The 15,013-nt window shown below is 47.1% G+C and overlaps 2 protein-coding genes across 4 annotated transcripts; both read left to right on the forward strand.

Moving 5' to 3' along the window:
* Positions 1-4,712: 4,712 nt before the first annotated feature.
* Positions 4,713-8,021, forward strand: LOC123064481 (uncharacterized). 3 transcript variants are annotated; one of them, XR_006430712.1, is made up of 7 exons: positions 4,713-4,908; positions 5,000-5,625; positions 5,711-5,870; positions 6,319-6,477; positions 6,567-6,635; positions 6,728-6,825; positions 7,290-8,021. XR_006430712.1 is itself a non-coding variant. In XM_044487958.1 (6 exons), the coding sequence occupies exons 3-6, from the start codon at positions 5,718-5,720 to the stop codon at positions 7,313-7,315; spliced, it is 597 nt and encodes a 198-aa protein (XP_044343893.1). In that variant the 5' UTR covers positions 4,713-4,908; positions 5,000-5,625; positions 5,711-5,717; the 3' UTR covers positions 7,316-8,021. The 3 variants fall into 3 exon arrangements, 1 of the variants encoding a protein (XP_044343893.1); XR_006430713.1 differs by having other exon boundaries at positions 5,724-5,870; positions 6,567-6,825; XM_044487958.1 differs by having other exon boundaries at positions 6,567-6,825.
* Positions 8,022-10,611: 2,590 nt separating this feature from the next.
* Positions 10,612-12,801, forward strand: LOC123067201 (putative F-box/FBD/LRR-repeat protein At1g78760). Its single transcript, XM_044490104.1, has 4 exons — positions 10,612-10,872; positions 10,946-11,855; positions 12,550-12,618; positions 12,772-12,801. Exons 2-4 carry the CDS (start codon positions 10,974-10,976, stop codon positions 12,799-12,801), a joined length of 981 nt encoding a protein of 326 aa, XP_044346039.1. The 5' UTR covers positions 10,612-10,872; positions 10,946-10,973.
* Positions 12,802-15,013: the final 2,212 nt, after the last annotated feature.

The following is a 15,013-nucleotide window of genomic DNA, read 5'->3' on the forward strand; positions in this document are numbered from 1 at the left end:
ACCCCCTGAGATAGGTGTGGTGGCGCTGTCAGTGGACGGTTCATTTCAAGCTACAGATGGCTCGGCTGGATCGGGTATGATCTTGAGGAACGCAAGCGGTGATGTAATCTTTGCTGCGTACCAAAAGTTATTCCATTGCAACGATGCCTTTGAAGCGGAGCTACAGGCTATATTAGAAGGAATTAAACTGACAGTGGAGCACTCCAATTCAACGATCATCATACAATCAGACTGTGCGTCCGCACTTAATGCTATATTTGATGCATCTATGGATAGATCAGCTTTTGGTCATATGATCCAGGAGATTAAATTTCTCTTAAGTGATAGGGTTTTTGTTCCTGTAAAAATTTCTCGTTATCAAAATAGGGTTGCAGATTGCTTAGCGAACTTTGGACGGTGTGGAGATAGCACAGCATGCTGGCTGGGGCAAGCTCCTCCGTGTGCCAGTGATTTAGTCGCTGAGGATTGTAACTCTATTATCTTGGAATAAAATCCCTATGACTTCCCGCAAAAAAAAAACAAAAGATGCAAACTAGAGATGTAAAATCGGCGCGGCTGCTGTTCAACCACTGCACAGCCGCATTTGCACATTTAATTTTCATAATTCTAGCAACAAAATGCATCGTCAACCATAGTTTTAAATCCTACAAACAAAGGTCAATTGTCTCTAACGAAATTGTTGGTCCAACAAATAAAAATACACATAGACATCACTCAATTTGCGTCCTCTCCGTTGTCACTAGTGCCATTATGGATGGTGGTATGATCATCATCAATGGCATCTTTGTCGATGTTTTCTTGCGTTGAAGTCTTGTTGTTGCGAACTCTACCGGAAGCACCTTCATTGGCACCTCCCGTGCCGCTCATGTTGCCAATGAAGCCACCCCACATGCCACTCATCATGTTGCCGCCAAACTCACCTCCCATGCCACTCAACATGTTGTCGCCGAAGCCACCTCCCATGCCACTCATCATGTTGCCGCCGAAGCAGCCTCCCATGCCGCTCATGTTGCCGCCTAAGAGCATCTCCAGCCGTTGTGCCCCTCAGGAGGCTTTTTTTGCCCTCCTGGGGAGGCCCCGGCGAAATTTTTGCTTTGGGGGTGAGGATTTTTCCAGTCGTCGCCCCACCCGGACACCTGCCCAGTCCACGCGCGCGCCGCCCAGGCCACGTCCGCGTCGCTCCGGCCACGCCCACGTCGTGTCGTTCGCTAACAGCACGCCCATGCCACACCGTCCGTCAAGTACGAGCAGGCTCAAAGACACCGGGCAGCGAGAGGATGAGCAAGGAGAGGTACATGGATGACGCGAAGAGCCGAACAACCGGAGCTACGCGACAATGACGGACTTGCCGTCCAGGGACTCGACGACGGCGCAGCAGTCCGTGCCCAGCCCGTCGTCGGTGGGCATGGGCGCGGCGGAGGCCCTGAACCAGCTGCGCCTGCCAGCGGACCTCGTGACAGAGCTGTACGAGAGCCTGCAGTTCTTCTCGGCGACGTCGCAGCCGGGGAGCTCGAAGCGGGACGCCTACTTCACGCCGACCAAGAGCGAGCGAGCGTGCGCGCAGCCTCTTCAGCCGCTACTCTGACTACCCCGCGCGCTCCTCCTGCGCCCCGGCCACGCGCGCTCCGGCCACGCCCCCGCCTCGCCAGCTCCGGCCAGCGCCACCGCTCCTCGAGCCCGGCCCGGCGCGCGACGAGCAGGGCGGCGACGGCGGCGCGCTGTGAGTAGGGCGGCACGGTGGAGTTGTGTGAGCAGAGGGCGACGGTGAGGAGGCAGAGGCTGGCGTGCGGCGAGGAGGCGGCCACGACCAGCAGGAGGGGCGAGTATGTGGGGAAAGCACGTGGATGGGGACCAGGAGGAAAAGTATGAAGAGACGAGTGGGAGGCTGACAGTGGGCCATTGACATGCAAAATCTTCTCTTTCCGCCCCCAACAGCCCCTCGATGGCATGGGATCGCCCTGGTACCGCTAGCTCTGTTTTTGGCCAAATCCGGCGTTTTTTAAGGTCGTGGGGGCGCGAGTGGGGAGTTTTTCGCACGCCGGCACTGAAAAAGTGCCTCTGGGGGGCTTCTTGGGGAGCCTAGTGGAGATGCTCTAAGGGCACCTCCAGCCGTTGGCCCCCCAGGAGGGGCAAAAAATCGCCCCCTGGGGGCGCACCGGCGCTAAACCGCGCACTGGGGGCGTGATGCCCCCAGTCGCGGCACTCACGGTTAGTCAAAAAAGTAAAACACGTCGCAAAAACGACTCAAATTTAACGCAAACATCGGCGAGTTCGTTCAAACTTAAACATATTTTACAAAAAAAAGAAAAAAAAACTACCGCGGGCTACCCCCGCCGTCTCCCTCGCCGCCCGCCCACGCGGTTCTACATGCCGAGGAGGCGGTAGAACGACGTGTAGTCACCGCCGTCGTCGTCATCATCGTCGTCGTCATCGTCGCCGCCTCCGCCGTCCCTGCTGCATCCCTCCCCCGGTTGGCGCGGCGGGTTGGACGGTTCGGGGGCGTCGTCGTCGTCGTTGTCGCTGTCGAGGACAACGACGCCTTGCTCGTCCTTGCGCCCACGCTTGCGGGCGGCGATCTCCTCCAGGGCCCGGCGCTGCCGGACCATCTCGTCGCGGAGGTAGTCGTCCCGCGCCCACCGCATGGCGTCCTCGTCGGAGAAGCCGCGCCGGGCTATCTCCTCGTACTTCGCGGGGAGGACGGGCTCCGTCTTGGGCTCGGCGAGGACGAAGCGGCCGGTGGGTGGAGAGGCGTTGGCGCCGCCGGAGCTGCGGGTGCGCGCGCTGGCCGGCGTGTCCTGGGGCTCCGGCTTGACGGGGCGGAGGCAGGGCGAGCCGCCGGACGAGGAGGAGGACCCCCCGGTCTCCATGCGCCTTGGGTTCCAGGAGCTTCCCCGGCGGCGTGAGAAGGAAGGGGGAGTGGGGTACTCGAGGCGCGGCGTGTTGCCGCCCTCGATGTACTCGAGGACGGCCTCCAACATGCGCCCGGGCACGCCCCACTACAGACGCCGGCCGGCGGCGTTGAGCCTGCCGGAGGGCACGACGCCGTTGGTGGCCTCGAGCTGCTCGGCCTGACGGCGGCGGAAGTAAGGTTTCCAGAGCGGGCTGCCGGGGGCGTACCATGGCCCCTCCCTCGCCGCACGCGGCAGGTTCGAGCGGATGCGTGCGATCTCCGCACGCCGCGCCGCGCCGGTCGGTACCGGGGGCACCGGCACGCCGCCCACGCTGATCCTCCACGTCCCGGGCACCCGCATGTCCGGCGAGACCGGGTACTCGGCCTCGTAAAGGAGGCGAGCCTCGTCTTCATGAAGATGGCGGCGGCCGAAGCCGTTCACCGCCGCGCCGTCGCCTGGGAAGCGCTCGGCCATGGGTGTGAACTGGGGACAGCGAAAGAGAGGAGAGGAGAGGGAGGAACGACGGCGGCGGGAGAGTGTGAGTCGCCGAGTGCGCCGGGGCACTTCATATATAGGCCAAGGCGCGCGTGTCACCGTGTGTACGCGTGGCGGGTGAGGGAGGGCGAGGGACGCGCGTCGTCCGGTCTTCACTGCGCCGCCCGTGAGGCATCAATGGTGCAGGCTGACCGGCGCGGCAGCTTTGGCATTGATTCGCCGCGGGAAATGAGGCGATGAGGACGACGAAGGGCCGAGAAGAGAGCCGTGTCGCTGACGCGGCGGGCCCGCGGCTTTTTCGTGCCAAAACAGTTCGCCCGGCGCCCCCGGGCGCCCCCCAGCGCGCCGGGTTCGGGCTGGGTCCGCCGACGCTGTTTTCGGCCCAAGCCGGCGAAAATCGGACTCCTGGGGGCACGACTGGGCCGTTTTTTCGGCGCCGGCGCGAAAAAAACGCCTGAGGAGGCCTTCCTGGGGGCGCGGCTGGAGATGCCCTAAGCCACCATCCATGCCACCAAATGCACCATTCATGGCACCACCCATCATATTCATGTACCCGCCCATTCCACCTTCCATTCCTCCTCCAATTCCATCCCCCATTCCTCCCATGGCAGCTCCCATTCCTCCTCCCATCATGCTTCTCATGAGCATTTGCTTCGACCCAGTCCTCGAGGCGACACGTTAATGGATGATCCGTGGGGACTGGGCACTAGGCGATGGGGTATAAACTACCTCTCTGTCGCGTCCCTCTGCTCTCCAACCTATAATGGAGATGGCCAAGGGAGGGCTCCCTTCTGCATAATTCTGCTCGTGCGCGAACAAGTAACCAGTCGAGTGCTTCAGAGCGAACTCGCCGAGCACGGCATGCCGTCGACGAGGCCCGGCAAACTAATTGGAAAGGGGCAATGCATGTCACTCGAAAAAGTCATGTTCAATTGGTTCAATTTGGAACATTCGGCCTATGGTAGTTTGACATTTTTATGGAAGGGAAGGATAAAAACATCGTGGTCAATGATCACAAGACTTGGTGTCAGTGGTGGAAACAGGCCCAAGGCACCAAAGCACTGGAATCATTCAAAAACTGTGGCATTCTTGCTACCGATTGACACTGTTCATCAAGTATACGTCATAGTACTATATTTATACACGTACGCAATAAAATTGTTCTTGTATTTCAAAATAAATGTCCGTGTCTTTGAGAAACAAAAAGTATTCATGACCCCTATATTGATGTATTTATTGCAAAAGGATTTTTTATAAATTAGTTCAAGTTGAAAGAATAGATGTTCATGATTTTAAAAATATACGTAGATGTTCACATGTCTATCGGAGTGAATGCTATCCATGTGGATGCTCTCGTCTCGCCTTCCAATCCAAGTCTCGTCTCGTCTTGTCCCGTTTCTCGAGGCGACGCATTAACGGAGGAATGCGATACTGGCGGCCCTCTGTTCGTCCTCCAGCCGAGAACGGAGACGGCCTAGGCGATCCAGTTCTTCGGATCCAACCAACTGCGCGGCGGCTAGAGGTATGTGCGGTGTGAATCTTTGCTTCTTCTCCATCTCCTCCGCTGGCCGGCTCTGATCTCACCCATTCCCTGTCCGTCGCCTCCCATGTAGCTGCTGCGCCAGCCACCTGTTCGACGGAATGCCTGGCAGCAAGGACCGCTTCGAGGACCTGCCGGAACATGTGCTCGAGCTGCTGCTGTCGTTCCTGCCCTCGCAGGACGTCCGTGCTCGCTCGCCGCTGGCGCACCCTATGGAAGTCCGTGCCAGCCTTGCGCCTTGACGGTTTTGAGTTGAGAGTGCCCATGTTTTCAGCAATTTCGTCAATAAGCTGCTTGAGCACCGTGACAGAACATCCCCTCTCCATGAATGTGAGATCTTTCCCTATCCGGAGGGCGAAGAAGACGAGGCACACCATGATGTTCAATCGTGGGTCCAGTATGCTGTCTCGTGTCGTGTGTCGGTGCTTCGAGTTCGAAACGAGGATGCTGATTATCCTCGTTTGGAGATATCCAACAGCAGTGTCATCTCCAAGGACTTGACAAGGCTAGAGCTGTATAATCTGGCATTTGGCGCAAGCCGTCTAGATCTTATCAGCTGTGAGGCACTAGAGGTGTTAGAGATAAGTTGTTGTTTTATCAACATTGGGGATAACTTACCCAAATCTTTACGGCATCTGAAAATCAGAGTTTCGGATCTTTATTCCATGCAAACACCACGGAATTGCCTTTCTGCTCCAGGTATGCTTACCTTTGAACTAGCTGACTGTATGGAGTGGACTCCGCTTCTTGAGAGCCTGCCATCATTGGTGACATCATTTATCAGGATTAACATGCAGTGTAAAGATGCTTGTACTCATATTAAGTACCTTGCGGATTGTGGTGATGAGTCATGTCAAGGATGCTATGGTGAAGAGGATCATTGTCTACTTCTTGAAGGTTTGGCGGGCGCTACAAATTTAGAGCTGATAAGTCAATATTCTGTGGTATGTTTGCTCTTTCTCTAACTCCTTGTGTTTCTTGCCATCCAACATTTTGCATCCCTCTATGATGTTAAACTTGTCCCTAATTTCCAGTTGCATGTTTTCCACGAATCCATTCTTTTTAGTCATCATGTTCTTATGCGGACACCTTCTATACCTGGCCTGTGAAGATGTCAGTACATTTTCCATGTATATTGATAGTTGATACTTCTGACCTCGTGCTATACAGAAGCATATGATTAAGATAATTTTGCAAGCCATTTTAGTTTACACGACAATTTATACGGTATGGCTCAATATATACTTGTAAAATCGTATTGTGTATCTCTATCTGCTCACTGTTGATTACTTGAAATAAGAACCCAAGAAATCTTATTCAACTCAGTGTTACTGAATCATGTCTTCTCAAGTTCTAACTTTAATTTTTTTAATTCTCTGTTTCGTTGTTAAGATTTTCAGAAAAGACTTGAAATGGTGCCCTATGTTTAGCAAGCTAAAAACAGTGTTGCTCAATGAATGGTGTTTGACTGCAAACTTCACTGGACTACTTTACTTTCTTCAGCACGCACCAATTCTAGAAAAGCTTACCCTTCAACTTCCATCTTGCAAGGTATATGTTTTTTCATATATGATAGCTTTTGTCGCTGAAGCTAACATGTACAGCTGATTCATCTAAGTAAAATCATATGTTTTGGACAGGATTTTGACATTGGATCAAATGGAAGCTACAGCCCAGCGGAATATTTCTTGGTGTCAAAGCATCTCAAGGTAGTTGAAATCCATTGTAGCAAGGAGGATGAATGGACTTGTCAAATTGTGAACATCCTTGGCACTCATGGAGTAACTTCTGTACGGAACAGGGAGGATGAATGGATTTGTCAAATTGTGAACATCCTTGGTATTCATGGAGTAACTTCTGCGCAAATTAGCATCAAACATGATTCTCGGAATTCTTTCAGTAAGTAACTAATACTACAATTTGCTGATGTTTATGTAGTCTGCATGTGTCATCAGAATCAAAAAGTAAACCTGATGGACATTAAACTATTTGGTAAATTGAGAGATTAAAAAGTCTACTAGAATGTTGTATGATATCCACTTTACATATTTTATTGAAAATGTGATTTGGCCAAAGCGAGTGACATATTTTTACTGAAAATGGGATTAGGCCAAAGCAAGTGAAAAAAGGAAAATAGGCAAATAAACAATGTGAGATATTTGTTCACTGTTTAGTTGAAATGGATCATTTAATGGCTCATCTTTCCAGTATCTGTATAGTGAGATCAATTTGTATGTTGGCCCACTGTTCCAAAACAATTTCTTATGCAATGTTTGCTTGACATTAGTGCCGGTTGCTGTAGACCTTCTCATGTTTTAGTCTGCACTTTCATTTTCTCATTGTGCTCTCTATGGTTGTCGCAGGGTTCAGTTTCCAGCAGACGAAGTAGATCAGATGGTCTACTGTTCCTGGTTATTCAGGCTTCGATGTCCCTGAATTAATGTTCCCAGCATGAGGTTGCTACGTGTAATCTATCTGGATCGTGCGCTTGTCCCTGATCCATTCATGTGCAGGATGAACGCCCATCGGGACGCAATTTGAATAGGTTCAAATGTCGCTGCAGTAATGTTGCACTTTTGGTCGGTGTCGGGCCTCAACTGATTTACCTGTTGAAGGCCTATGATCTATTTATATGTTTCAGCAAAGCAACCTGTATGTCTAGCTTAACTTGTGTAAAATGGTACCTGTTCTGTTATATGGAGTAAAACATTTATGACGCCAGGAATACTGCTTTAGTCTTTTTGTTGTTATTAGTTGGTTTCTTCACGTCACATGTTTGGCACTCTGCACTTGCTAAGCATGCTTGTTTGTCATTCTGCTAGATCGGTTCTTCGAGACCTGAATGAGATAGATCTGCATGCCATCAGCTATATATAAGTAGTTCAACACTTCAATTTGTGGCCTCTATAATACCCAACTGCATTTAGTATGGCTTCAATCTGTTACTCCTAAAAGTTATGTTGCTGGTCGTGTCTTGCTTTTGGAGTAACAACCTGCTATGTTGCAACTTGGCTGACTTTCAGGGTAAGATATCAACGTAGCAAAAGAGATGAGAAACTAAGTAATTGAATGATGGCACAATTTGATTTCTTGTAAAGGCACAGTTGTATTCTTCTTCTGCAGGCTAATGGAAAGGCGAGATGCATGGGACCTGAAAAAGGTTACGTTTGAATGGTTGAAGTAGGATCCTTTCTTTTGAGATTTTCAGCTTGGGTCTTGTTCACAGGCAGCAGAGCACACTTTGTTATATTTTTCTTGCTCTGCTATTGGGTGCAGAAGAGAGTTAACTAATGCAAATGTGCCATTGATGGTACTGCTGCTGCTGTCTATGCAGCCAGGGCCAGGCTCACCCTTAAGAGACACTCTAGAGTCTAATGTAAGCGTCCATGCTACTGGCTTTACTGAAATCTCTCATGATGGACCTTTTTTATGATGATTTCAGTCAGAGATTTTGCAAAGACCTCACACTCGACTGCCCCTAAGAGCAAGTTGAAGCTGGTGTATTAGAATTTTATCAATGGCAGTTCTAAATATGATGCGAGGATACACAACTATTATTCAAAATCTGATGTATATTTACGCCGCTCATAATTTGAGCTAGATTATTTAGAACTTGTAGGCTAACTTTTTAATTAATATCGTTTAGGCTCACTTGTTGTAGACTATTTTTTATTTAGTAATTTTTAGGATATAGTTCTTTTTATACATTGAATAAGAACATCATCGACCTCTGCAATGGCTCCCGCAAGAAGAAATTTTGTTACTGATCCAGGTACACATACATTACTAAGAAAACATAATAGTTTAAGGTTAACTGTTACTAATTGCCTAAACTAGAGGATATGATGCTACTGAGGCGGGTACATATTACTAAGAAAACATAATAGCTGAAGGCTAATCAATAACTGCTAATTGTTTTGGGCTTACATCTCACCATTTTTGAGTTGCATCTCATCTAGTTGTTGTCTCAGTGATCCATCATAGTACTGGAGCAACTTGCTACGTGATTCATTACGAGATCGACACATATCCATGTAAGGCAAGAGACTCCCTTTTGCATGTATGTATACATAATGTCAGCAATGAGATTTGTATGTCAAATTGCTAAGGGGGGAGATTTTCTATCATACCTTGTTTCCACAGTCGGCGCTGATGAAAACCTCTCGTTTTGGATTCATCGGTGTGTAAGAGGTTCTCTTAGCAAGAGAGCGTTGGCTGCCGTAAAGAAACATGGGTGGGCTTCGCCGCTGGTTGTAAATAAATCTAGGAATAATAAATGCGAGCACCAGGACTTGAACCCTGGTGGGCTGTGGATATCACAGTCCCTCTAACCATCCAATCATAGGTTGGTTCGTGCCCATGTCCAAATGTTATATGCAAACATTTTGGGGGAAAAGTTCAACAATTTCGACATGCGCAAAAAAAATGTTTTTTTAACACAGTACAGACGCAAGTGCTCAACTGATCATACATACGCGCATACACTCACCCCTATGGACACACACGCACATCCTACTATGAGCACCTTCGATAGACTGAGCGGGCATATCGTCTTGAGATTTACGAAGTCACTATATGCGCCTCGAAGTCGACGGGAACGTCTCCTCCCACTGAAAGGCATCGCCGGAAATCCTGAAATAAATCCTGAAATAATGTGAGAAAAAAGGTTGAGTGACATTTTTATGTCATTTTTAGAGCAGTGAACTTTTTTTTTCCGTCGTGCAACAGAGCTATTTCATTGCACAGGAAAATTGTCAAACATGATTTGAACACTAACAAGAACATGCACATAGAATTTTGTAAGTTTCTTTGTTATTTATTTTGAGTATACCATTCATCACAGGAGTATATGGCCCCGAGGCCCAAAACGCCAAAAAAAATTGAAGAGTTGGAAGAAAAGATTTGCTTTGTCGGGTGCTCACTGTTCTCAGCAGCAGGCCGGGTCTGTTTTTCTTTGACATGCACGTTTTCACGTATGAATGCTCTCGCATTCTCAAAAAAAGAAAAAGAAAAACGTATGAATGCTCGCCGTCTCGTTTCCGATCCGTTGCTCGAGGCAACACATTAATGGGCGATTCATGAGGACTGGGCATTTCATAGAATTTTGCGAGTTTGTTTGTTATTTATTTGATTTTTTAGAAGTTTGAATTTATTATTTATCCCAAGAGTATATGGTCCGGAGGCCCAATGCACATCGAAGAGTTGGAAGAAAATATTTGCTTTGTCAGGCGCTCACTGGCTTTTCTCGACATGCACGTTCTTACGTTGGGCTTAGAGCATGGTTAATAAAAAAGGCAGCAGCCGGCTCTAAAGCCATGTCCATGTCATCTATAGTCTTCATAAAGCCAAGACCATATAATAGGATAGCTATAGGTTGGCTGATGGATTGGATTTAACAATTAATATTTGCATGCTGGGATTGGGGGGAAAGGCAGAGCGCCAGTTTACAGCTAGCAGCTCAGGCTGCAAGCGAGCTACTGTGCCTCGTATCTTGCGTACAGGCGGGCGACTACTCAAGCGCCGGTTCTGCTTTCTCTCCTCACTTCTTTCTCTTCCACCTAGGATTTTTATGACATGGCAAGTCTTATAGCCTGCTGATTATGACTTATTATACTTGCTCTTAGTAGCTGTGTTCTCACGTATGAATGCTCTCTTTGCCTAAAAAAAACGTATGAATGCTCTCTCCTTCCGCTGCTCGTCGTCTCGTCTTCCAATCCCTTCGCGTTGCTCGAGGCGACTGCATTAATGGAGGAATGCGTGGGGACTGAGGACTAGACCTTGTGTTATAAACTGCCTCTCCGTCGCCTTCCTCTGCCCTCAAGCCGAGAACGGAGATGGCCTAGGGAGGGCTCCCTTCTGTAACTCTGTGCGCTCGTGCCCGGTCGAGTGGTTCCGTGCGAACTCACTGAACCACGGTGTGCCGTCGACGAGGCCCGGCGGCTAGAGGTACGTGAGGTCATCTTTTTCATCTTCTTAGCTGATGGCGATCTTGCTTACTACGCGTTCATCTCCTCGGCAGCCGCGGCGCGAGCCACCTGTTCGACGGAATGGCTGGCAGCAAGAAGGTGGCTGCGGCCGGCGGCAAGGACCGCTTCGAGGACCTCCCGGAGCATGTGCTCGAGCTGCTGCTGTTGTTCCTGGACGCGCGAGATGTCGTGAGGACGTCCGTGCTCGCTCGCCGCTGGCGCGACCTCTGGAAGTCGGTGCCGGTCCTGCGCTTCCGTCCTTCTTCCAAGTTCGGATGTGCTGAGAACTTCAACAATTTTGTGAATATGGTGCTCGAGTGCCGTGATCAGACCTCACCTCTTCGTGAATGCCATGTCCATTCATATCTGGATGGTGAAGAAGACGAGACACACCGTGATGTTGAATCGTGGGTACAGTATGCTGTCTCATGCCAAGTGTCGGTGCTTCGAGTTCTGATGTGGGGTGATCATCATTGTAATTTGGGGCTATCCAACGACAGCGTCATCTCCGAGCACTTGACAAAGCTAGAGCTTTATGGTGTGGACTTTGAGGAAAGCCCTCTAGATCTTTTGAGCTGTCAGGCACTAGAGGTTCTACATATAGATGGTTGTTGTCTCAACCCTGGGGGTATCTTACCCAAATCTTTACGACATCTGAAAATCGTACATTCAATCCTTCTTTCCATGCATACGCCACGGAATTGTCTTTCTGCTCCAGGTCTGGTCACGTTTGAACTACAGCACTGTGAAGAGTGGACTCCGATTCTTGAGAGCATGCCATTATTGGCAACATCATCTATCATTATTGGCTTTGAATGCAAAGATAATTGTGATAATTTTAAGTACCTTGGGAATTGCGGTGTTGAGCCATGTGAAGGATGCTATGTAGAAGATGATTGCTCTGTGCTTCTTGAAGGTCTGTCGGGCGCTACGAATTTAACGCTGATAAGCAAATATTCTATGGTATGTTTTATCTTTTACTAACGCCTTGTTTTGATTGCCATCCAACATCATCCTTGTATCAAATATCAATGAATAATCAAAGTATGAATGTCAAACTTGTTCCTAATATCCAGTTAAATGTTTTTCATGAATCCACTCTTTCTTGTCATCATCTTTCTATGCAGACATCTCCTAGAATAGGGTTTTGAAGATGAGAGTTCATTACAGTTTATTGATGGTTGATAGCCATTTTAGTTTATGCAACACTTTAGACAGTATGGGTTAATATACATTCCTTGTTTGAGCAAACCAAAGACTTGTAAAATCTGGTTCGTGTTTCTCTCTATCTGCTCATAATTAGTTACTTGAGATCAAAGCTCAAGAGGTCTTATTCAACTCATCATTATTGACTCATGTCTCCTAAAGTTATAACTTTAATTGTTTTTTAATTATCTACATTTTGTTAAGATTTTCAGAAAGGACTTAAAATGGCGCCCTGTGTTTAGCAAGCTAAAAACTGTGTTGCTCAATGAATGGTGTCTGACTGCAAACTTCACTGGACTACTTCACTTTCTTCAGCACTCGCCAAATTTAGAAAAGCTCGCCCTTCATCTTCAAAATCACAGGGTATATGTTTTTTCATATATGATAGCTTTATACTTGAAGGTACCCTGTACAGCTGATCCATTTGTGTAAAATGTTATGTTTGTGACAGAAGTTTGACATTGAATCAAGTGAAAGCTACAACCCATCAGAATATTTCTTGGTGTCGAAGCATCTCAAGGTAGTTGAAATCCATTGTTGCAGGGAAGATAAAATGATTTGTCAAATTGTGAAGATCCTTTGTACTCATGGAGTGACTCCTGCACAAATCAACATCAAACCTTTTTAGTATCCCTGTAAGTAGCTATTTTACAATTCACCAATGTTTATGTAGTCTGCATGTGTTAGTGGAATCAAATACTGAACCTTAAATTATATTTAAATTTTGAAAAGTAGACGTTGAACTGTTTGTATGTTTAGGAATGAAAAAACTCAATTAGAATGTTATATCATCTCCACTTTACATATGCTACTGAAAATTCCATTAGGCCAAAGTAAGTGGAAAAGTTGAAATAAGCACATAACAATTTGAGGTATTTTCACTATTTAGGTGAAATTAATCATTTAATAGCACATCCTTCCCATATTTGCATAACGAGATCAAGTTGTATGTTCACCCAATCTTCCAAAACAATTTCTTATACAGTATTAGCTGCACTTCAGTGCCGCTTGCTATCTGATCGTACCTTCTCGTGTTTTAATCTGCACTTCACGTGCTCACTGTGTGTTTTATTATTTGTGCAGACTTCAGTTTCGAGTGGAGGGAGCTGGATGACTAAATCAGATGGTTTGCTATTCCTGATTATTCAGACTTCCATGTGCCTGAATTAATCTTGGTAGCATCAGGTTGCTGTGTTTTGGCTATCTGGACCGTGCGCTTGTCCCTTTTCCATTCATATGAAGTCATGTTGCACGTTTACCCATTTACTGAACTCCTTGTCAGGCCTCAACTGGTTTACATTTTGAAGGCCTATGTTCTATTTATTTGTTTTAGAAACCTGTGCATCTAGTTGAACTTATAAATCATTGTCCCTGTTCTTTTATAGTCAGTAGCTTCCATGACGCCCTGACGTTTCAGTTTTGTTGTTGTTGTTGTGGTGGTGGTGGCGGTGGTAGTGGTGATGACATAAAACACATCTAGTTCGTTGCTTCGCTTACACATCTTTGGTTTTCCGCACTTGCTAACCATGTTTTATTTTTCCTAATTGTGTTCATTCAGTTACACGAGACCTGACTGAGATTGATGTGCATGCCATTAGCTATACATAAGTAGTTCAACACTTCCATTATAACACCAAGGTAGCATTAGTCTACATTTTCTGTTAACAATGGTCAATGCAAGCTATGTTGCTGGTTGTGGCTTGCTTTTGGAGTAACAACCTGGTGTGTTGAAACTTGTCGGACTTTCTTGGTGGGTCAAGCATGTCATGGAATAGAATTATTCCTTTCCTGGGAAGATATTAGCGTAAGAAAAAGATGAGAAAAGGAAGAATTGAATGGCGACACAATTCAATTTCTTGGAACATGTTGTATTCTTCTGCAAACAAATGGAAGGGGGGCTATGCATGTGACTCGCAAAAGGTCATGTTTAAATGGTTGAATTAGGATCCTTCAGGCTGTCTCCTACTTCTCATGTCGGTCATCGCCAACCCTGATGTCGGCTTTGCCCTCCACCTCTAGGCCGTATCCGGCTACTCCCCCGACCCTGTCATCATGCCAGTGAGCCAGTCGCCCGAGCTCTTCTGCGCCCGTCCTTTCTTTTGCGATTTTCAACTCTGGTCTTGTTCCGAGCACACTTCGGTGTATTTTTGTTGAGTATTGAACACTGGAAGTTATGTTCTGTTGGTAAATTGTCGGAACTGGCAGACAAGAATCTCTTGTTCCAAACAAGAAGACAATAATCTGGCTGCATTCATATTTTTCTTGCTCGCTCTGCTATTGGGTGCAGAAGAGAGTTAACTAAGGAAAGTATCCTTTTGAGCTCGAGCTCATTTGAGCCCGGATGAACAGTAAATTCATAAAAAAATCAAAAGAGTTCAAAAAAAAATCTGATTTTTTTGTGGTGTACTTTGGCAAATTTTCATCATGAGATCACATTCTTGGAAGGCGTGGCAAAAAAAATAAAAAAACTGTGTCAAGTAGCATTTTCAAGACATTGTTTTTTTTGTCACGTATATGCAGCCAGGCTCACCCTCAAGAAGACACTCCATGACGAGAAATTTCTTTTTTTTTCATACGCAAAAAAAAAGAAATTTCTCGTCATGGACCTTTTCTGTAATGATTTCAGTCGGAGATTTCGCAAAGACCTCGCGCTCGACTGCCCCTAAAGAGCAAGTTGAAGGTGGTGTATTACGATTGCACAGATGACTACTAGTATTAGGATTTCGTGGTCAGTCCCTGCGACACACCTTGGTCTTGGTGTATAACTGTATATACATGTGTCTTCTGTTCTTCATAATTTGAGCCAGATGATTTAGATCATTGTGCACTAGCAGAAAATACAAGATGCAAGTGTTTGATGTATATGTCAGATGTGATATTATAAACAACTGTTTTTCAGATTGAAGTTTGCAGAT

This window comes from Triticum aestivum, chromosome 3B (assembly GCF_018294505.1).
Source record: "Triticum aestivum cultivar Chinese Spring chromosome 3B, IWGSC CS RefSeq v2.1, whole genome shotgun sequence".
Lineage (NCBI taxonomy): Eukaryota > Viridiplantae > Streptophyta > Magnoliopsida > Poales > Poaceae > Triticum > Triticum aestivum.